Source organism: Hemibagrus wyckioides, linkage group LG05 (genome assembly GCF_019097595.1).
Source record: "Hemibagrus wyckioides isolate EC202008001 linkage group LG05, SWU_Hwy_1.0, whole genome shotgun sequence".
Taxonomy (NCBI): Eukaryota; Metazoa; Chordata; class Actinopteri; order Siluriformes; family Bagridae; genus Hemibagrus; species Hemibagrus wyckioides.
In genome coordinates this window covers 25,686,759-25,710,691 of record NC_080714.1, presented here as the reverse complement: position 1 = coordinate 25,710,691, position 23,933 = coordinate 25,686,759, and the positions used below count along the sequence as shown (strand labels likewise).

Here is a 23,933-nt window from a genome sequence, read left to right as displayed (position 1 = left end):
TAAGTATAATTGAAGCGAGGCAGGGGAAGGAGGCATGGTGTGGGAGGCGGCAGGTTTGATAGCTGATTGTGTTTTGTGATTGATGGGTGAATGATGGAGTCCATACACAGCAGGGAACACTCCTCTTTCTCTCAGTTTCTGCCTCTATCTCCGACTCTCCTGTTTCTTGTCATATGTGCTAACATTCTCTCGAGACCGTGGAGAATTCCAGGAAGGGCAGGAGATGCAACCTGTTTGGCTCCCCAGCTGAACTTCCCCCTATTCATGTTCACACGCTTGAATTGAACTGCAGCTCTCGTCTCTGATGCAAATCCCAGATGATAAAGCACATTAGCAGCTCGCTCACGGACTAACAGCACACCAGTGATGCAACGTGCTGTCTTGCGATATTAACCGATTCATCATATGTCAGAGCTGTGGTTTGGGGTAATGGTTAATAAATTGTGTAAAACCGCCATGGGAGGCAGAAACATGACTCGATAAACAAAATTTTTTTATTTATTTTAGCTATTTGACCTTCCACATAGGAGGATTCGGGTCAACCTAAACTTCTAGCCTTTAGTTATTTAGCCTGCTTACACAAAAGCGGACAGTAATTTCATTAATACTTAGAATTTATTGGCGTATGTTTTCCTAAACTTACACAACCAACCATTTCTGATGTATGTGAGCGACACTGAGCAACAACAAGCAACATTTTTACTGAATTTCTTTTATTTATAAATCAATGTGGATCAGCTACAACATGCTAAAGCATCAAATCTCCATTGAGTTTTCTCATAGTCCGTGAGTGCGTAGTTTTTGCAGTTCCCCAACAACACTTTTGGTTCAAATGTATTGTTTGACACGCAAAAATGTATATAAAACTTGGCAAAAGCCTGGCATGTAACATGTACCCCGAACAACCAATTTTCCTACTGATCAGTTGAGCTAGTGTTTGAAGCCATGTATAGCTACTACAGCTGAAAATACAGTTGAAAATATATGTACTGGACAGCGCATGCAAACAAGAGACAACGGTAGAGGTCATTACACAGAGACAACCTACACGCCGTACAAGCTAGTCACGGTGAACTGAAACCCAAATGAGGTGTGCAAAATGAAAAAACAAATTCCTGATTCATGTATAATTGAGGTCAGCTTCTTGCTGACTCAGTGATACGGGTGTGATTTTGCAATATATTGACCGTCACAGGATATGACATGATATGCAGCCAAAAACTGGTTTAAAGTTGAACGCATGCTCCAAGCCTCTTCTGGTGAATTTTAGGTCTTTTGCCTGAGCTTTTCTTTTATATATATATATGCTTAAAGAATTGTGTGGATATAGACAGAAGAGGCAGGAAGATGGTTGTGTGGTGCAGTTTAAATGGCGGTATTTAACATGAGAATAGATGTGTCCTGTTAGGAGCTGTGCTCGTGCTCATTGGTTTGCAAATCAACCTACAGTGCTTGATCCCTTGGGGTAATTCAGGGTAGAAGAAACACCTTCTCAGTTTTCATTAGCACTGGCAAACTAACCAGGACATTAGGCAACAACAAAAAAACACCTTTAGGCCAAAATTCATTTGGTTCTTATTTGAATTTTTTGCTGTTCGGGATGGTACCCCCCAAAAAATACGTGTGCACTTAATTGTCATGTTGTTTTTGTGCAGTTTTGGTGGGGAAAAAAAAAAAGTTTTTACATTTTCTTACAATGACACTTTATTCCCACCCAAAAAAAGCTGAAAATGCACGAGCGTGCGTGAGCGCGCGCGCGCGCGACCTGCGTTACCTTTACCTAAAAGTCGCTTCTGGCTGAAAATTACTTACATTATAAACACGTTTAAAAACGTCCAAGCCGAAAAGCAACCAGAGCAAACAGTATATTTTTTGGTACATCGTGAACTCTTTGTAAGAAAATTAGGTCGAACATGTAAAAAAGCAGCAAAGGAAACCTACTGTATGTTACCAAAACAGTCGCGACCAACTCTCTCTGTGGGGGGAGACTCCGTGGAGCCTCGTTCAGAATTAAAGCCACGTGTCATTTCGTATCGAAATAGCGCTGTAAAGTCACGATTATACAGATATAAAGACTCAACGTAAAACGGAGAAAGAGCAAGTTTATCCGCGTGAAAATAGTGAAAGCGTGCTTGCGCGGAATAATGCTCCCCCTCTGCACGGCTGAGTTGGTTTCGCCCACTGGATTCCCTCGACCTGTGTGCCGAAGTGTGGCGAAATGTCTCGCGCTGTTTCTGCAGAGGAGCTCTCAACATACCCTGAAATTATAACAATAATAACAATTATTACAATTATGCCAAAAACGTAAAGCTTTAACACAAAGGATTCGCGGTGCTACTGCCCAAGGAGTTATTTTTCTTGATGCGTTTTCATGCATTACCGGATCTGAGGGATTTAAAGGGAATAGATGCCTGTTGAAGCGCAGCTCTCCTGAACTCTTTAACCCAAGGATCATGACAGAAAGACTGAGAGTCTGGATGTAGTGCTGAGGTGAGGTAAGAGGGTATTTGATCAAATGCATTGGCCAGAATAAACTGTCTTGGGTGTTCCTGGGAAGAAAAGATTTATGCACGTGACTGCTACTTTATTGTATTGATGCTTATGAGCAGAAACACATCTTTGAGATGCTCTTTAAAAATGTTCAGGCTATTTAGATGGACAAATGGTTTTTCATAAATGTGCGAGAAAGTCAAAGTGACTCATGGACAAACTCAAAATCCAAGCAGACTGACTCAGGAGTTCGGGTTCATTTCACAATATACAATTAGTCAGAAAGTTTTATCAGCCATTAATGAATAACACTAGGCACTCTTTAGTTTCTGGGACCTGTTCTGTCAACAAACCCTTCTGTAGGAGCTGCTCTCGAGCTGAAAAACCTACACAGGAAGTTCTCCAGTCAACCAGCACAACTTTTCTCCCGTCTTATCACCTCCGAAGTGATACCAAACAGCCTTGAGTGCTGCTAAAATCTGCCCTTGATCTGGATCACAGATCCCCCTGTACAGCACAGCACATTTATGACGCTGAGCTCTGTTTGTTTTAGCCACAAAGCTGCGGATACATCTGCACAAAGTCCTCCTCCTACTTTTAGGATGACAGTCGTCCATGTTTCCAAGCCCTGAGGGGTCGGAGACCCTGACGTGGGTGCCGTTGTGTGATTTACCAGGTGTTTGGTTTTGGCTCGGTTATGGAGGAAGGCTAGACATGATGACACCGTTTCTTCAAATCATTTACATGCCCGAATTTCCTGGATTGATCAAGTATTAAGACTTATATTAACTTATTATAGCCTGTGTTTGTGCTTTAAAGATTATCCTGTGCACAAGACAATCCCCAAAAAAGTTTATAATAGCTTGAAGCAAAAACATAGGTTTTATGACGTCAATTTTCATCATATAAATCGTTCACGATGTTCTGCTTACATCATCAATCATCATGATCCAGACTCATGCACAAAACGTCTTCCATGTCAGCAGGAGGCAACAAGGATATTTTTCCTGTCTGTTATCACTTACGTTAATGTTTCTCCATCCATGTTTATGGCTATCCTGTGTGCCATCTCTTATTTCCTCTTACCGCCGGCTTTTAGACAAGCGTCATAGCAAGAGCTCACGCTGAGATTTTAATGAAAATTTCCTGAACTTTCTTCATCGTCCATCACTGTTGACAACAAGCATGTCTCTCTAAGTTTTCTCGACTGAAAGACTCTTTTACAATGTGCATTCTAGCGTCACGAATGTGTGATAGTAGCATCCATCCGTGAGGATGTCGAAAAGGTTTAGAGACTCCGATAGCTCGAACGTTTTCTCCATCCTGAACCCATTTGAGCTGATAGTGCCGCTTGCTCTCGGTATTAGGAGCGCCAATTTTCACACAGAGCTGAGCTCGGTTTGCTTACTCAGCAAAAAACCTCAAGCCCTCCCAAAGTGTTTGGTTTGGAGATCTCATCTGCATGTGATTATCTGTCACCTGATTAACTGTTGGCTTTTGAAAGAACCTTAGGAGAAGAAAAGGCTCACAGTACTCGTGTAGTAGGATTTAATTCCGTTTTAAAGCACTTTTAATAGACAATGTCGTGCTGAAGAGTTGCAGAAATCCGAGCGTCGATTTCTGTAAAGATTCCTAAATATAAAAGACGAGAAAAAAAGCTCTTTGAGATGACACGAGGACGAAACCAGACTCCCAAGAGAACCAGTGACACCAGATATAAATAAATGAATCATTACTTTTCCGCTATTATGTACTTTAACGCCAAACAGCGCTGCTCTCACAGGATGGACCTCGTGGTCTTCATGAACAACAGCTACAGCTCTTACAGTTCATCGGGCCTGTTTCGTTCTTTATCGCTCCGTGTTTTAGTTAAAGGATCTTGTCCTTTATGCTGTGAGAGAGGAAAAGAGCTGACCTTTCATTACAATGACTCGCATTTCACTCTGTTTATAGCATCTGTGGAAAAAAAACAACATTGAATCGCAGTTAACAAAAATTATGACTCTCTGTCCTGGCTTCGTCTGGTCTTTCAGGAGTGCAGTGTTGCCTAGTAGGAAGGAGATTACTGAAGTGTTTGGAGGGCTACCTAGAAACCAGGCCCTTTTTCTTTTATGGTGGCTTGTAGCCAAGTGCAGCTCAAACACACTTTTGTGAAAGGAAAGTTAATGGGGCTTTATCTTGTTACCAGGTTAATGAATGCACTATCAGCGCCGTGTCTGTGCGTGTGACCCTTTTATTTCAAAATCTGCTTGAAACTTCCTTTGTTGGCTTCTTGGACAGAGATGAGATTGATTTTCAGTTCTGACACAATGGACCTATTTCCTAATGGTTTTAAACAATCAGCCACCGGAGACTGCGGCTGTGTGCTGGTGCTACTGGACATACAGTAGAAAATATATCATACATACCAAAGCCAAATGGACATGGATGTAATTCCCGTCATAATCAGCTGCCTACATGGCTAACATTCCTTGATGGGCCAGTATTAAGCGAGTATGTTCTCCTAAGACAGCTAAATGGCTTAAATGGAATTCCATAGGAACAGCGAACCAGCTGTTTATTCCGTGCCCCATCACTTCTGTAAGAGATCCGGGTCTTCATGTAATCAGTAATCAGGACGGGCGGTATCAGTTTGTCGCAGTTTATACCCTATTGATTAGCTTGTTGTGCAGACAGATCGATAAGGTGTTGTGCAGTCAGAGTTGACGCTTGTCCTTTGTGCACGTGTTGTACAGCAACATCGCAAATAAACGGAGGCAAGATTTCTGCAAACCTGGCTCTCTTTGAGGCATGTGGTCAACTATTTGGACGCTTAAACTATATATGAACAGGATGATGATTTCACTTAGTTCACTTTACCAGGTGACTTTTGACATACTGGAGAATAATAAGTAACACTTGGGAGCATGCTGTTACAGGAAATGAATCAATATTTGGGATGCGCGATGTGGTCTAAATGCATTACCATTGATTGTTACAAAGCACTGACACTGGAGACTCCTTCATGCTCAGGTGGTTAAGGCTCTGGGTTGTTGATCAGAAGGTCGGGGCTTAAGCTTAGCACTGCCCAACTCCACTGTTGGGCAATTGAGCGAGGACCTTAACCCTCTCTGCTCCAGGTGAGCTGTATCATAGCTGCCCCTGCACTCTGACCCCAACTTCTTCAGCTGGGATATGCGAAGAAAAGAATTCCACTGTGCCATAATGAATGTGTGGCGATAATAATAAAGCCTTCTTCAAAAAGGCGTAATAAACGCCAATTCAACAATTGCACATTTTCTCAGTTGTAGCAGCCGAGTAACTTGTGACTGTAGAAACAATATAATATGTGAGAGTGCCTTTTTACCAGACTTATGGGACGTTTTCAATCAACATATGAATGATTTTCTGGCTTTGAGTTCTGATATAAAACGAGTCAGGACTCTGTTGGCTTTCAGTGTGTTTTAGACGTGTGTTTTTCCCCTCTGTCGGATAACCTTACACAGGTTTTTAGTTGTTGAAGAAAACTTGGGGCATCTCAGAGAGCAGAAATGGGTTTGGAACTTTTCTATGAATATATCGCCCCTAGTAGGCTGGGGAAAATCAGAAATACTTATGAAACACTACAAAGTACTTTCATGAGCGTCATATTAAGCACCACTGTGGAGTGGGATACGGCAAAAACATTCAATCATCAACATGGACACAACAAAAAATGACTAATTAGGCAATAATTAAGCAATAACTCCTTAGGACTGTGATATGGTGTTATAATTATATAACTATGATTGAGTTATGTTGTTATTATACACTTCCCCATGCATGATTGGACATGTCCAGGTTACTGTAGATGTTTGCATACTCATTTGTCATTGTGTCACTATCTGGCTGTCAGGTTTGCTTCCTGTTCTAAGGGTGATGTAATTGACTGCACCGGTGCTGACGACGAGCTCATTGTTTTCCCCTAGAACAACCGGTCCTAGTTTTATTCGGCTCAGTGTTTAAGTACAGAGATAAGTACAGGCTTGTAAAGTAAATACAGTTTTATAATGTCTATAACATCAGCTCTGGTCTCTGGTGATCTCACCCGAGACAAGTCAATGACTAATAATCTGAATCAGTGTCTTAGATCAGGGAAAATGTGTGAGGATTAATTATCACAGGGCAATAACACTGACTAGTAATGGATGGGGATTTTGTTTTTTCGTGCAAGGAGGTAACACTACACGATAGAGAGAATTTCTCGTCTTTGTTACAAGGTTGTATACAGAATATAATTAAAATTAAAAAAATGAATGCATCGCCCATTATCATCTTGTTGGCATGTGCGTATGAAGCAAACTGTCCATGTTTCTTCCCCATATTCTGTTTTTTCACTGATTATTGCATATGACTTGCTGGAAATCTACTTCTATATTTCTGTAAAGCTTATTTAGAGGAACTCTACCCCAGTCTACACCATTTTCTACCAGTTCTCTTCCAATTACACCACAGCTACTAACCCAGTAAGGAGAAGGCTAACACATGCTTCGTCTGCTTATACTATATTACCATGCAGCATAACACACTCAGAGAAAACTGCTATTCGCCTTCTTATACATATATAAGCTTACAGACATCCCTGATTGGCCACTGATGCTGTGATTGACAGGAGAGAGAGTGTGTTGTCCCGCCCACCCAGTGAGCACAGCCATATCAAGATTGACGGGCTCAAAATCTTGTGATACCTTTCTGTTTCCATCCAATCCACAGACCATGTCCCGTCACACAGCACTTTATTTATTAAAAATCCAGCACAAGGTCCTTTTTTTTTTGCTTTCATACCCCCAGAACATTCCTTACAACTTAAGGACAAACCCTGGCCAATCATTAAAATTTGATCCCAACCCTGAGATGCTTTACGTATACAACTGTTTCCACTCATTCGTCATGAGATGAGGTTCGACAAGACAACGTCTCCTGGGCGTAATGTTTGGGCAGAGTATCTGCTGCATGTGCGCAAAAAGCAGCTGATGTAAGTTCAGCTCGGGACACGAGCCGCCTCGCAGGTGGAAATCTGTGATTTTTTCTCTCAGTATAAAGATATCACTGGTGTGAGAGGACATCAGGAGCTTTAATCTGAAGCAATACGATTGTTTGAAGGAATTAGGTGGACGTGGTGGAGCAGTGATCGGAGTCGGGACATAAAACAATGCTCGCTTGATGTCCGTGCTACACACACACACACACACACACACAGAATCCTTCCCTCTGGCTTTAAATATTCAAATGAGGTTCAGATTTGCATCTGTATGAATCCAGCTGCTCAGTTTTGTTGGGGTTTTGCTTTTTCTTTTAAATTAACCCATTCTCTCTGTTCCAGTCCTGCTGTGCATCTCTCTATACACTCACACCATCCTAACCTACTCATTAATCCTCTCTCTCTCTCTCTCTCGCTCTCTCTCTCTCCATTTCCACAGTCCCTCTTTTTAATTCTTCCCTCTGTTTCTTCCATTAAATCCTTAATTCTGCACCCAAGCTTGTGCTCAGGCTCCCCACACCCATCCCGACTTTCTCTTTCTTCCTACGTTTCCATGTTACTTGTTGCACTTTCTCTTTATGGCTTTACCCCACCGAACCCGTCTGGATTCATTGCCGTAATGTTCGGAGCACCGCAGAGAGATCAAAGAGCAAAAAAAAAAAAAAAAAAATAGAGCCGTAAAATCCTCGTTGTTCGGCTGTAAAAGAGGCTGCTCTGCTGCTGCTGCTGCTGAGGATCAGGCTCGGATTTAGAGCAGCTCCTGTTTTGCTTTTGCGAGATCTTTGAAGACAGGATCAATGATAGATCCTCCAACAGGGACATCGAACAGTGGTCAATGAGACCTAGGGGCGTGGACGTTACGGTACTTACACGCCAATACCTTTAAACAGGAAGTACATTTTGTAAACCTTCTATAAGTTCAATAGAAATATGAATAACAGAAATGATATCGCTTTTTAATATATTACGGACTTTTCATCATGGCTTTGTATTTTAACACCTGTGTTGCATTTGGTGTTTTTCTTAAGTTCAGCCCCAACTTCTAGACAAAAGAGGCAAATCATAGGCAGCATGTGCCCTCCAGATGTGCAGGCACTGATGTTTATCCCTCATACGGGCGATACATCCTAACCCTCACCTGTCTTTGGACGAGGCCTGTGGATTCGACATGCGTAAGCAGATTGAAGCGATAAGAGAACAAAGCGAGGCAATTCTGCAGTCTGTATGCTTCACAAGAGAGGCTTGATTTGGTCTTGAGGTGGAATCAGGGTTATATTTATCCAACTAAACTTAGATCTGTTTATCATGATCCTATAAATCAGACATTCTCTTTGAAAGTGTGGAAAAATAATCCACTGACTCTCATATGAAGTTTTTCTTTTCTTCTATATGAGCCAGGACACATTAGGCAGTGTTCAGTATTATATTTATTTCTTAGAGCATTCTATTCCTGGACTTTGCATCAACAGAGCTCAAGCCATTGTTTCATTGTGTTGTTATTGAGCTTTAGATTAATCGTATCAAATGTCAGCTAGGCTTATAGCTATAAAAAAACAACAGGATATTTAAATAAAAAAAGCATTGTCAGTAAAGGTCTAGAGTGATTTCCAGTGTTGCACGTTTTAAAGTACAGTGGAACCTTGGCATACGAATTATGAATTTTCACATTAAGAATTGAAATTTTGCAAGAAATTTGCCAAAGTATTTTTGGCATACAAACAAACGGAACCGAACTGAACACCGGCTAAGTTGCGTGTACGTCCGGGAGACATTCAGAACTTGTTTGCGTCAGTGGAAAGGCAAGCGAAGCGAGGTCACAAAATTTACAAATCTTTTTTCAGTCAGAGAAAACTGTTTTGGAAGAGTGACCCACGATACCAAGTTGCCTTCGGCATGCGTTCAAAAGCTAGGTGATTTTTCGGGTGTTTTCTTGTTGACAGATTGGTGGCGTAGGTGCTCTGATTTATTTTTAGCCCAAGCTTGGTGGCACGACTTCCTGTGAGGAGCCTTGACATGGAATGCTTGGCTTGGGTCAGTTCTTTGTAAGCAGCTGTACAGTTTACATACGCTTCGGAATATTGGCCATATTTTTGGGTGGCTGGACGGATTATCTGCATTTACATTATTTCTTATGGGAAAATCTGTTTCGCAGTACAAATTTTCACCTTAAGAACTCACCTCCAGAACGAATTAAATTCGTATTCTGAGGTTGCACTGTATCTGGATAATAGAAAAAAATCCTCCCCAAAAAAATGTTTTGGTATTGGGTGTCTTAGATCAGCAGTAACTGTCACCTCCTGAGGTTCTCACATGTGGTACTATGTGCTTTGTGTTCTAAAGAGTGAAAAACACCCCAGATGTGTCAGTGTCACAAACTCCAGGAAAGAGGAGAATGTTTATTTCTGAGACTGTAGAGATGTACAGAGAGCTGAAACAGTGGGAAGCTGTAATGCTGATAAATATTGTGTTTGCTACCTACAGAAGCAGTCGACCTTGATGAATGGCGTTCCGGCATGCTTTGTGTTATCTCTCTAGAGACCAGTGCAGCTGAGAGACCAGTTTTTAATCCTGTAAGAGTTTTTGAACATCAGCTCACCCACAATTATGTGAAGGTTTCGGGATCATCCACGCGCCAGGCCGCGTGGTGCGTCTTGGTGGTTATTTTCAGTTAAGCTATTAATAGCGTATATTTGGACGTCTTCGCTGTTACGGTGAGGATTTGGCAGTGGTATCGTAACCCTACATGCTTGTTCCTGTTCAGCTGGTCAGCACAGTGCCAGCGCTGACTCGGTTTTGTCCAAATGCAGTAGCCACACTTCCAACACTTCCCACCTTTGTTTGATACACAGCACTAAAGCGCTCATGTCCACTCAAAATGTGCTTATTTTAACACTGTTAGTTTGTTATCCTTGTAAGGTATAAAAAAAACTTTCGGGATTGCATTTTAGTAAAATAATGAGTGACCTCATACTTTGACCTTTTTTGACTAATTTACAAATTATTACTTTTTAATTTATTAAAGTTATTTCTTACTTTATTTCATCGATAAACAATCGATCCTTCACCAACCCTTCATCAACTCTTCATTCAACTCTCCTCTCACTAGCTGTATAGTTAGCAAGCAGGCTAGTTAGCGACACTCTACCAACAAGCTGTAACTTTATAGATTGTGTCCCTAATGACTTATTTATCATGATATATAACAAAGACATAGCAAAACCCAATGTTTAGTAGCTCTCTAGAGGTTTTTGACAAGCTTAGCCATCTTCTAGCTTATCCGGTTAGCATAGTTAGCATGCAAGAGATATGAGGTGACAAGCAGGCTGTGTTCACAATGTCAAAAAATAAATAAATAAAGCTAGTTGTACTAGCAGTTCATGTCAGAGTAATAGCAGTGGCTGATTAGCTCAAACAGTTCTCAAATAAAGTTTACCTCACAACTAAAGCACTTCAGCATTTTTAGCCTAGCCTAGCTGCCCTTGTGAGGTTTCTAGTTATTGTATGAGGAACATTTTTTGATATTAAGCAAGCTTTTCTCCTGTGTGGATTGTATTATATCGGTTTATACTTGGATAGCTGTGTACTTTAGTTATAAATCCTGCACTGAACTCGTTAGAGCAGTAAGGACGCTGGAGCTAGAGGATAAAATTATTGTTTCGTGACCTTTTGAATTAAACTGTCTTCTTGATTTTACCCAAAGAAGCTATGTCTTCAAGCAAAGTAACAGCCTGCTAGCTGATGTGCTCATACCATTGACTAGGCTGAGGGAATGCTAGTATTGTCCTAGCTTTGCTCCTTGCTTCCTCATAGACCATTTCTGATTCATATTGTATTGATTTTACTCATGTATCCTCTGCAGGACAGTGTTTTCTGTCAGCTATATTAAAAATTTTCAAATGATTGCAGGTAGCTAGCAGGTTAACTCTAAGGTGGTGTTTGGCAAAAGGAGTCAGCGTGCGATAGAGCTGAGCAACAGAGCCGGAAAAAGTAAACAAGAGCCAGAAACACTGGTGGCCTAGTGAGAAAGAATGAAAATATCGTGTAACTGAGGATGTTTATTGGATACTGAAATCTATGACATGAGCATGTTTTGTTTTTGAAGTAGCATTATGAAGATCTTGGTGCAACGTAGCGGCATTTTTGGGCTAAAAGTAAAATATCAGAGCAGTGAATGTGGACGGATGGTTAACGGGTGGACCGGAGAGCATACATGTGCTCGAGCCATCTGCTGTCTGTAGCCTATTGGCCTGCACCCTGCTGGAGCTGCTGTTCCTGCCAGTCAGAGGAAATGTGGCTTCCACCTGGCCTGCTGAGTGGGTGGGGGGCAGATTTTTGGGGTGAAAGAACAAAGCAGAGAAAAATGGGAATGGAGACTAAAAGAGCATGAAGGTGCTCTCCGTGGGGGCTGCCCATCAAACCCTTACCCTGTCTTTATTCGCTTTGAGTTTGAGGGAATTCGTGTCATATTTGACCCGTTGAAACCTCCGTTTGGCCTTGTACCCCCGTAGCCACACTGCGTGTTACTGGTTGTTTGACTTGTGCTTCAATCAATCTCTGAGAATGTGTCTGTCAGACTTGATTGTGTCAGAAGCTTAGGGGCCCTTGAAAAGAAGAGATTGTGTTGCAGCGACACGGTACAACCTGACTGATGTATAAAAGCCACGACCTGACCTCCACCCTCATGAAGGTGCACTGTTTTCTTTTTTATCATTATTCTGTTTATTTTTCGCAAAAGAAAAGTCACTCCTAGCCTCCAGGGAACACCTGAAAGCATAAAGGAGGTTTCAATAAGACCTGCCATTAAAGGATTACTTCACCCAGAAATGCTGACGTGACTAATGATGAGTGGAAGCTCATTATCATTGCTCTAGAGTGCTGGCATTATTTTGCTTCCCAGTCAATCAGGATAGAGTTCCTCTGTCAATCACGACACCGATAGCTAGTCTCGGGCATGTCATCGTGTGTATATAAAATAAAATAAAATAGTGGTCTCCTCCGAGCCACCTTATAGCGAGAAATGATTTGTTAGCTTGGGGAGGATTAGTAGGCGTACCCCGGTGCAGTAAGGAAGGACTAGGAAGTGGGTGGGATGTCGAAACATCTAATTTGCTAGGAAGTTTTAGGGAAGAGCAGTACCTGTAATTAGGTTTGTCCTGTCTGCAGCACCCGTTCAGCCTCATGACGCCACATCAAATAACAATACCCTCTGCTCTGTTTACAGAGCTTCGTCCATGACCTAAGTCTCGGAAAGTGAAAACAGGATGGAAATGACATGTAATCACAAGTAATTATATGTAACTTACTCCAGCATAATTGCTAGAGTAGAAATGAAATCTAGCGTCTGCACTGGCCTTCACTCTAACTACAGAGTTGTAGAGAATCCACAAGCACATAGTCTGTTTATAGCTGGTGTTTTTTGTTCTATCTATCTATCTATCTATCTATCTATCTATCTATCTATCTATCTATCTATCTATCTATCTATCTATCTATCTATCTATCTATCTATCTATCTATCTATCTATCTATCTATCTATCTATCTATCTATCTATCTAAGTACTACCCCTGGGGCATTTATTAAGATCAGATGATGGCTTTTTCCTTTCGTTTTTCATTACTTTCGTTAACGGTGATGGCTTTTTCCTTTCGGTTACTTTCGTTTCAGCATTACTTGGAAACCAGGTCCTAAACTCCTCAGTGTTTTTTACAGATTTTATACATTTGAAATTCTGACATTCAGCTTTTCGGGGGCAAAAGGAAGACACTTTCTGATTGGAATGGAGAGGTGCCAAAGTACTGCAGGATACTGGCACTCTGTCTCTCTCTCTCTCTTGTCTCTCACACACACACACACACACACGCGCACGCGGTTGACAACCGTTGACCTTCATGCTGAAGAGTGTACACATTGTGGCACCATAACGGCATCTAGTTATCACCTCCAGCCCTCCTCGTCCACTTGAAGTAGCCAGGCTTTGTTTGTTTCAGCTTATCTCCCAGAGAGATGTCAAAATGAACGAGGGGCGGGGCTTTAATTAACAAACTATTTTAAAAGCCTCATAAATATATTGATTTATGATTTATTTGAAGGTTTGTGTAGAGTCTTTATGATACAGATGAATTAAAAACTGAATAGCTGCAACCCAGATGACACACCGTCTAGTGTACGAATGTTACAAGGATTGAAATTGTCTTAAAAGGAAGAGTCAGCAGTAAATGACATCAAAATGATGCTACAGTAGCTTTAGCAGAATACGGTGAATTTTTGAAAATGTTGATAAATAAATCTGTAAGACGTCTCGTCCACCAATGCGTCGTCTGCCATGTTGAAATTTTTTTCTCATCCATCGTCAGCGTCTGCTAGCCCCGCCCCTCTTCCACTACGTGAGCAAAGCTGAGAGCATTGAGGACATGAACCATTTCACGCTGGTATCTTTTTAGATGAATAATTGCATCATCTAGGAACTTGAAATGCACTTCTTCTTCTTGGAGGTTTCAGTGTGAACACAATACTCACACTACAAAATGGTATAGAATAGTGCAAAAGTGTACAATTTGGGACACACCTAATGAGCTAAAAGAAAACTGCACTGGTAACGAAACAACTTGGGAGGTGCAGCTATGGGAAAATAATCAGCGAGGGGATGTGACACTCTAAACACAGAGGGTGGGTCACTATTGCCATCCCATATTTGGTTGTTTTCTTCATAACAGCACATCCAAAAGTCTTTCATTCATCTAATACTGGAGCAATTTATTTCATCATTATTTTTTTCCATTTATAGTTACATGTAATGTTGCAGAACATCTGGGAAACTATTAAGTTCCTGTAATCGCGTGTGTTATATTATACATAGCAACTATAAACAGCTATAAAGATTTGAGATATGAGAATCCAGCAGCACTGTGGAGTAAGCGTATAACATGTGCATTATTATATTCCTGTGATTTGTAGCTGCACTACTGACAGAGCTTCTGGACTAGGAAGGAAATGAATCAGTGTCTTCTGACCAATCGGATGTGGCGTAGTTATTTTTTGTTAAAATCATTTATACCATATACAGTGGAAATTTGGTATACTATTGCCCTCCCTTATGAATTTTCGCCTTAATAATAGAATTTTTTCAAGAAATTTGCATTGGCATACGAAGCATTTTTGGCATGTGAACGAACTGAACTGAACACTAAACTAAATTCAGCTAAACTGAATTCTGTTAGCGTTTCTATAGTAACAACGTGGCAAATGCTCCATATAAACAGATTAAAAACCTCATGTAATGGTTGATATGATAACGTTTACTCCAAGGAGTCCTTTATTTAGGATATTAGTAACGCGTTTTCAGCATACGAATGAACCGAACCGAACACTGGCTACGTTGCGCCTACGTCTGGGAGCCGTTCAAAACTTCTTTGCCTTAGTGGAAAGTCAAGTGAAGCCAACCGAAGCGAGTTTACAATTTTTATGAATTTTTTTTATAGTCAGTGAAAGAGTCAACCCACGATACCAGCATTGTCTTCCGCATGCATTCAAAAGCTAGGTGATTTTTCAGGCGTTTTTTTGTTGACAGATTGGTGGGTGCTCTGTTCTATTTTTAGCCCAAGCTTTGTGGCACGACTTCCTGTGAGGAGCCTTGACATGGAATGCTTGGCTTGGGTCAGTTCTTTGTAAGCAGCCGTACAGTTTACATACGCTTCGCATTGGGAATATTGCTCATATTTTTGGGTGGCTGGAACGGATTATTTGCAGTTACAGTATCTCTTATGGGAAAATTTGTTTCGCAATACAGATTTTCACCTTAAGAACGGAATAAAACCCTATGCTGAGGTTCCACTGTACCATGAATCAGCTAATGGTTACTTGTGAGTAACAGTCGGTGTTGTGACGGTACTGACAGCTGACTGTGCTTGCGATGCGAAGGCGTTTTTTGCTAGATTGTTGTGGTGGTCATTAATGTTTTTCTGACCTCTTTAGGCCGTGTGTCAGCCTTGTATTGTTGTGGATGTCGTGTTGGCTTCTGCGGTTACACGCAAGACGTGTGCAAAACAGCTGTGTCCACATGCCCTCGTTAGTGCCGGATTAATTACAGGAGCCAAGGAAGTTTGCAGTTTGTGTGTGTAAGTGTGGGGGTATCCGGCATAGCCTGTCGGGATCAGAGAAGTGGCAGACTGTCCTGGGAGGAGAAATTTGCCGAGTTCATGCGTCAGGTTGTTTTTCTGCATGAAAGAGCGATTGGAGGGCAAAGCGTTCTCCCTTGAGGCAGCAGCAGCAGCAGTAGCCACGGAGGTGTGCGAGGGGAAAAGTTGCAGTTATGCTTCAGTCTGAAACGGAGGTGACAAGTCTGAGAGGACACAGGATTGTGCTGAGGTAAGGAGAACGAGGGACGGAGGGCAACGGAGCGAGACGGAAAAGGTGGAGAGAGAGAGAGAAAGAGGAATCGGTGAAGGATGGACAGGCCCAACATCTGCTCCGAAACAATAACGCAGGCTCCAACATGACTAAGTGGAAGTGCCGGAATGCTGGCAGGCTTACTGAGGACCGCAGACCATTTGTCTCGACATTTGCTCTGTCTTGCTCACACACTCACAGACGTCACACACACACACACACACACATATGTTCTCTTAAATCTGGCCTTGTCTCTTGTGTGTTTGTGGTTTCATTATATACTGTATTGTTTTTTGGCTCTTCGTTGCACTCAGACATACAACAGCAGGGACTCCGTTCCTTGAAATCCTACACTAAGCAAACGGAGGCAGGCGCGTATCCTGTGTTTGCTCTAACAACACGTGTTTATTTGCATTGAGCTCATCAGGTGGATCACTTTCAGCTGTCCCTCTCTGACCCGGTATCTCTGTGTGGGTCTAAGTGTGTTATCTGTCTGTAAAGTGAAGTCTTCCTGCTACACAAACTCCACGGTTGTGTAAATGAAAAGATTGTTGTTGTTTTTTTATCAGATTGGGTGCTAACATCGCAGTGTGAATCAAAGGTATTATAAGATTGATGTATTACTATTGCTATTATACAGAGTTACCAATCATGGAAATTTGATTGTAGGTTGTTGAATATCTCCGTTTCTGTCTTAAGGGCGTAATTGAACTAACAATTACATAATTGAGTAGCCAGTATTCATTCTTTCAGTGGGTTTTAATATCTTCTGACTCTTTTCCGGTGACTATACACGATACAGTTCAGCTAAACTAGCAAAAAAAAAAAAACGCAACCTAGCATGTTCTTACTTCCTTTATAAATAATTCTTTCTCCTCGTAACAAGCTATTTAACACAAAAACAAAATCATGCCTCATCAATATATTGATTTATGACTTATTTTAAGGTTTGTGTAGACTCAGTATCCTCCTCATATCCATATTTTGTCAGCTCGTAATTGTGTCTTATTAGATTCATTTAGTTAGTAGTTTCTGATAAGTAGCTAGCCAGCCATGGGCCAGACATCTATAGAATTACTTTGTGAAATGTCATTTAGACTCCTGGCTAAATTGTTAGCTAGCTAGGTTGCTAAGTGTGTCTTATTAGTTTCATTTAGTTAGCTAGCTAGCTAGCCATTTGCCAGAATTCTATAGAATTACTTTCTGAAATGCTATTTAGCAAGCTGGCATTATACTTTTGCTAAATAGTTATCAAGCTAGTTTGCTGTGTCTTATTAGTTTTATTTTCTGCTAAGTAGCTAGCTAGCTAGCCATGGGCCAAACATCTATGGGATTACTATAATGTTATTTAGCTAGCTGACTTTCTATGTATGCTAAGTAGTGATCTAGCTAGGCTGCCAAGTGTGTCTTATTAGTTTCATTTTGTTAGTAGTTTCTGTAGCTAAGTAGCTAAGTGGGTAGCTAACGAGGCAGGCAGCTAGCTAGCTAGCCATGGGCCAGACATCTATGGAATTAGTTTGTAAAATGTTATAGATATTAAGAGACTATTCATCTAACTAGACTGCAGTTCGAAGTCATTTAGCGACAGCTACAATCCCAGATAATTGCTGCCAAATTGAATAAAAGTCTGTTCAAACTATGACAAAGCATGATGCTGTTTCTTTTAGCTAACTCTGCTACGTACCAAGCTCTTGCTAGCTAGCTGGGTCTGTGACAGAATGCTTTGGAAACACAAAATTTATAGCTAGAGAAATACACTTACATTAGAAAGGAAATTGTAAAGTTGCAAGAAAAAGGATAACAAGAAGTTAAATGATTGTCTGGAGTCATAGCGAGTCATGAAGGAGGAAGAGAGTTAGCATTGTTAGCATGTACTTGTCTAGGGTGTCACCCGTCGGCGCAGTTTATTACATTGTTTGGTCAAATATATTTGATGAATGATTAGAAGTGGTGTATTTTAGTTTCTTTGACATTATAACCCGCATCCTTCGGTTAAAATAAGCCTAAAATTTAGCGAATTCTCTGTTCTCTGCCTTCTGTCTCTTGACGACAGGATGCCACATTTTTTTCGAGCGCACTCATCGTTTGCACTTTCGAGGCCGACCGTTCGTGCCCTGTGCTCTCCTGCAGTCCACACATAATAACGGTTTGGGAGAAAACCGCCGTGTGTTGGTTCGCCATGAGAAGCAGAGAAGCTTGTTGTTTGGGCTCTGAAGCTAAAAACGAACAGTTCAGCGGTGCCTGTGGTGAAGATGTTTACAGGAAGTGGTTCTTTAGGCTTTTCGTTTTTGTTTTTGTTTTTTTCCCCTCTAAGGCTTTGTAGTCACTAGATTGTTCACGTGAGACTCTCACTCTTGATATTGTTTGAGCCACTGATTTATTTTTTTTTTTGCTTCCTTCACTCACTTCCTCCTTTATGAGCCATTTCCTGCTCTCGGAGCTCAATTTCCTGTCCGCAGTTCCCACGGACAGACCCGTGGGTGGAGAGGGAAGCTGGATGCTCTCTGAGGGTTTATGACATCTTTTGCACTGTCTAATCTTTACGACTCAAAGAGTTACGAGGCGTATTATTACTTATTTATCACTGCATGATGGGCTTGTGCCAGGGTAAAACTTTCACTATGATAGAATAACTGTTTTTATGATGGTATAACTGTGGAAATGGAAAAAGAGGCTACGTATTATTGGCTTTTAGCAGGCAGAATGTAACCGTAAGGACCCCCGGTGGCATCATTTGGGATTCATCTTCGTCACATTCCAGCGCATGTGAGATTAGCTGACTGACTGCTAGCTTTTTAACTCGGATACAAATGAGTGGGGATTAGTCGAGGAAAGATTCTATAGTGAAAATAATGATTATTAGGATATAAGTGTTTTTTTTTATGTTATGAATCCTTGAATCTTGCGTCTTGGGTGTTCAGTATTTCGCTGTGGGGTTAGTTTTGTACATTTAAGTTTAAATCACTTAAAGAATAAAGCATCTGTTAATCGAATTTTAACATCAAACGTTAGTAATCAAACGAGTTACTGGAAATGGGGTTACTGGAGGTGGAGTTACTGAAGGCATAGTTACTGGAGGCAGAGTTTCTTGAGATGGAGTTACTGGAGGTGGAGTAACTGAAGGCGGAGTTACTGGAAGCAGAGTTACAGGAGGTGGAGTTACTGGAGGCAGAGTTACTTGAGGAGGAGTTAATGGAGGTGGAGTTACTGGAGGCAGAGTTACAGGAGGCGGAGTTACTGGAGGCGGAGTTACTGGAGGCAGAGTTACAGGAGGTGGAGTTACTGGAGGCAGAGTTACTTGAGGAGGAGTTAATGGAGGTGGAGTTACTGGAGGCAGAGTTACAGAAGGCGGATTAACTGGAGGCGGATTAACTGGAGGCAGAGTTACAGGAGGTGGAGTTACTAGAGGCTGAGTTACTGGAGGCAGAGTTACTTGAGGTAGGGTTACTGGAGGTGGAGTTACTGAAGGCAGAGTTTCTTGAGACGAAGTTACTGGATGCGGAGTTACTGAAGATGGGGTTACTGGAGGCGGAGTTACTGGAGGTGGAGTAACTGAAGGCGGAGTTACTGGAAGCAGAGTTACAGGAGGTGGAGTTACTGGAGGCAGAGTTACTTGAGGAGGAGTTAATGGAGGCAGAGTTACAGGAGGCGGAGTTACTGGAGGCGGAGTTACTGGAGGCTGAGTTACTGGAGGCAGAGTTACAGGAGGTGGAGTTACTGGAGGCAGAGTTACTTGAGGAGGAGTTAATGGAGGTGGAGTTACTGGAGGCAGAGTTACAGAAGGTGGAGTTACTGGAGGCGGATTAACTGGAGGCAGAGTTACAGGAGGTGGAGTTACTAGAGGCTGAGTTACTGGAGGCAGAGTTACTTGAGGTAGGGTTACTGGAGGTGGAGTTACTGAAGGCAGAGTTTCTTGAGACGAAGTTACTGGATGCGGAGTTACTGAAGATGGGGTTACTGGAGGCGGAGTTACTGGAGGCAGAGTAACTTGAGGTGGAGTTACTGGAGGCAGAGTTAGTGCAGGCGGAGTTACTGGAGGCAGAGTTACTGGTGCCATTCCCAAATTATTGATTATTTTTCTCTTCCTGAAGTGTTTATTCCTCTTTTACCACAGCAATTACCATTTTCTGAAATATTTTATAGGCTCATACATTTATAGGCTTCTCTTATTTCTCTTTTCCTCTCTCTTGGGGTAATAATGTGAAAAATTGTGGCTTGTCACATAACTGTGAAACAAAACACTGCTTTATTTATTTATTTATTTATTTTTAATAGAATTAAATGATCTGTAGCTTCCACCAGACAAGTTTCTGTGAATGAGCTGTTTCTATAGAAACGACAACGGTTTAATTAATACACCATGTTACCATAGTACACCACATTGCCAAAAGTATTGGGACACCCCTCCAAATCATTGAGTTCAGGGGTTGGGCTCGGCCCCTTAGTTCCAGTGAAAGGAACTCTTAATGCTTCAAGCTACCAAGACATTTTATACAATTTCATGCTCCCATCTTTGTGGGAACAGTTTTGGGATGACCCCTTCCTGTTCCAACATGACTGTACAGCAGTGCACAAAGCAAGGTCCATAAAGACATGCATGAGTGAGTTTGGTGTAAAGGAACTTGACTCGAATCCTGACCTCAACCTGATAGAACACCTTTGGGGTGAATTAGAGCGGAGACTGAGAGCCAGACCTTCTCGTCCAACATCATTGCCTGACCTCACAAATGCGCCTCTAAAGGAATGGTCAAAAATTCCCATAAACACACTCCTAAACCTTGTGGAAAGCCTTCCCAGAAGAGTTGAAGCTGTTATACAGTAGCTGCAAAGGGCGGGACAACTCCATATCACACTCATGCATGTAAAGGCAGACGTCCCAAAACTTTTGCCAATATAGTGTGTCAGGGGGTTACTATAGGGCGCTGATCACTCACAACTTGTATTATATATCTAAAATACCAGGGTCAGTTTTCTATCCCGTCGAATCACAGACTTTACCTAAACCCCTGAAAAAATAAAAAAACAGGAACACATTTCAGAGCTCTAGCCCTCTCCAGCTCCTTCTCCTGCACCTGGTCTTTGTGTATCTTTATGATAGCACTAAACCGCTGTTATAACCCCCACTGCAACTGAGCTATCGCACTTATGTGTAACTTTGCAGAGCTCACTCGTGCCCCTATCAGGCTCTTTTCAAAGCCAGTCTTTTAACCCGGACCCTTATGCTAGCTGTCGATGGCTGCATCACTCGCTCAGCTTTGATGTGTGTGTGTGTTTGTTGTAGGGCATTGAGTTCAGAAAGCATCCAGCAGTAGCATCATCATTATCAGCAGCAGCGGCAGCAGCAGCACAGTGGCTCCCCCTTCAGGCCGATCTGTAGAGGTGCTGCATGGCCACGAGCCCGACACACTGCAGCACGCATGAGCACAGCAGGAAGGTGAGAGATGATGATGATGATGATGATGATGATGTTACATATCATAAAACATCCAAGATCCAAGACAAAAGCTGAGCTTACCTTCTTTCTCCATGTAGGTGAAGTCACAATCAAGCAGCAAGACACATGATATGGAGGTCAAAGCTCAATTAATCACCGGGCCTGGTGAGAACAGCCGTGTGTTAATCGTTATAAGCAAAGACAAGTGTTGCAAATTAATTCCAAATCAGAGCAAGGAATCAGAGCGGATCTGATCACACGACCCAAACAGACACGTCTTTCCTTCCTGTAGATTTACAGCACACACGTTTAGAAAGTTTTTAGTTTGTTGATTATTAGCCTTGACCCTGTGTATGAGCGTTTGCTATAGAAACAATAACGCATGAAAACGACTGGATTAGAAAGCAGGATTAATCCCGTTAGAGCCGCTGTTACAGGAAACAGGAATTGTATGAAGGCTTAATTGTATGAAGTCTCATAGACGGAATACGTCATCGATAGAATCGGGTGAAATGTATATTTTGATATGAATCGTCTGTGTCCTTGTCTTTCGTTGTGTGTGTGTGTGTGTGTAGAGCTGCAGGGCTCCACGGATACTAAGCAGCGTGCCGAACGAATGGTGGAGCTGCAGGAGAGACGGAGAAGCCTTCAGGCTTTACTCAGCACCCGTCTGGCTGAACTCAGACGTGTGTGTCTCCAGGAGGCGGTGAGTGTCTCTCACACACACACACACACTCTCACACACTCACACACACACACACACACACACACACACACACACATATATGTATAAAGAGCCATGCTCACATAATTGTATGACACTTGCTTCCTGACAAACTGACATTTCTTTGGCATGTGGAACTAGCCAGGGCTCACACACACACACACACACACACATGCTCAAACACACAGCTCATTATCACACTCCGAAAACCGCGGAGTGATCGGACTCTGCTGCACTCTCCGCTGTAGCCTGCTGTCTGTGAGTAACACTAACACCATGTGGTGCTGGATAACTGGGCGTAAGTGCCGCATTCCTGCTGTGCTTCCTCTCAGAGTGCAAATGCTTCACATGTAACACTCCTGATCAGACTGCTGGCTCTGTTGTGCTGCCAAACACACGCACACACACACACACACACACATACAGAGGACTGTTTTCTTCTACGTTTGAAAGGAATACTCTCATGAAGGATCAAACGTTCGCAGTTTTCCACTCACTGGAAATACAGTTTTCACACGTTTGTTTGTTTGCTTCTTTATCTTTGCACCAGATCTGATGGGCGTGTCTCCACCCAAACCCTTCTCTGTAAATATTTGCCTCAATCCTCCATCCATTTCTGCAGTGATGTCACACTGATCTGGTTCAGGACACAGTGGGAGACTGAAATAAGAAAGGAAATAAATTTTGCACATTTTTCTGATCCTGAAGGAAATAATCTGATAATCTACCATCGAATGAAAAGTACGGTGGCCGAGTAGTGCAAAACATAATAATAAATCCAGAAACAAAATAAAAAATCCAGAAGCAAAATATTAAGTCCAGAATCAAAATAACAAAATAAAAAAACAAATCCAGAACCAAAATAAAAAAAAACAAACAAACAAAAAATCTGGAAACAAAAACAAATCTGGAAAGAAAATAATAAAATAATTCAGAAACAAAAAAACAAAATAATAATAATAAAATAATTTTTTTTAAAAATCTAGAAACAAAATAACAAAATAATAATAAAAAAACATCTAGAAACAAAATAACAAAAAAATAATAATAAAAGACAAATCTGGAAACACAATAACAAATCTGGAAACCAAAATAAATGCAGAAAAAAACAAAACAAATGCCAAAACAAAATAAAAAATAATAATAATAATAAATCCAGAAACACAATAACAAGATAAAAAAAAAGAAACAAATCCTGAAACACAATAACAAAAAAAAAAATCCGAAAACAAAATAAAAATAAATCCGGAAACAAAATAACCAAAAAAAAAAATCTGAAAACTTCTCTTCTCTTCTCTTCTCTTCTCTTCTCTTCTCTTCTCTTCTCTTCTCTTCTCTTCTCTTCTCTTCTCTTCTCTTCTTTTCTTACCTTTCTTCTCTTCTTTTTCCTCTTCTCTTTTCTTGTCTTTTTTTCTGATTATTTCCCCATGTACAGCCTCCCACTTTATTGTACAGCAGATTGTGTTTATTTCCTTATTTATCATATTTTACTTTTAAATTCCAATTTAACTTAGAATTCTTTAATATTTTTTGGAATCTTGACCGATTTCTTTAATACACAGACAGTCATTAGCAGCATTTCTCTACGTGTCGTACCGTGTATGATCGTCTCTGTGACAAATAAAAATTTCTGTTTCAGTTTGAAATGTTGTAGCTACTGTTTGTTTTTGTTTTTTTTTCCAGTCAGTTCCGTTTCTAGGCAGCCAGACCATGGGTCTGGACATCACCCTGGAGCTTTTAGTTGCCCAGTGGGCTAGCTTATTAAATTCTCCATGCTTGCTGAGACATGAAAAAAACTTCATTGTGTAGATAAACTCTTCACCATGACCGGGTCAGAATTGATTTTTTTTCTTAATGAAATGTGGGATGATTCCACCCCATGGATAAGATTTCTCAATG

The 23,933-nt window shown here is 41.3% G+C and overlaps 2 protein-coding genes across 6 annotated transcripts in view; one reads left to right on the top strand and one right to left on the bottom strand.

Annotated features, from left to right (window-relative positions):
- Window positions 1-23,933, top strand: part of ccdc120a (coiled-coil domain containing 120a) — a 66,797-nt gene that overhangs the window by 29,585 nt on the left and 13,279 nt on the right. Inside the window, exons 1-4 of one of the 5 annotated variants that reach the window (XM_058389843.1) lie at window positions 2,209-2,490; window positions 21,158-21,310; window positions 21,409-21,475; window positions 21,886-22,016. In XM_058389843.1, coding sequence (XP_058245826.1) covers window positions 21,263-21,310; window positions 21,409-21,475; window positions 21,886-22,016 — 246 coding nt within the window. In that variant the 5' untranslated portion in view covers window positions 2,209-2,490; window positions 21,158-21,262. Of the gene's footprint in view, window positions 1-2,208; window positions 2,496-21,157; window positions 21,311-21,408; window positions 21,476-21,885; window positions 22,017-23,933 lie in introns of those variants that run through there. The other 4 variants (XM_058389842.1, XM_058389844.1, XM_058389845.1 and 1 more) reach the window with 4 other exon arrangements.
- On the bottom strand, window positions 18,878-19,933 carry LOC131353322 (uncharacterized). Its single transcript, XM_058390269.1, has one exon. The coding sequence runs from the start codon at window positions 19,931-19,933 to the stop codon at window positions 18,878-18,880; it is 1,056 nt and encodes a 351-aa protein (XP_058246252.1).

Coding starts and splice junctions, on each gene's coding strand:
- LOC131353322 (XM_058390269.1), bottom strand. CDS start 19,933: ATGGCACCAGTAACTCTGCCTCCAGTAACTCCGCCTGCACTAACTCTG.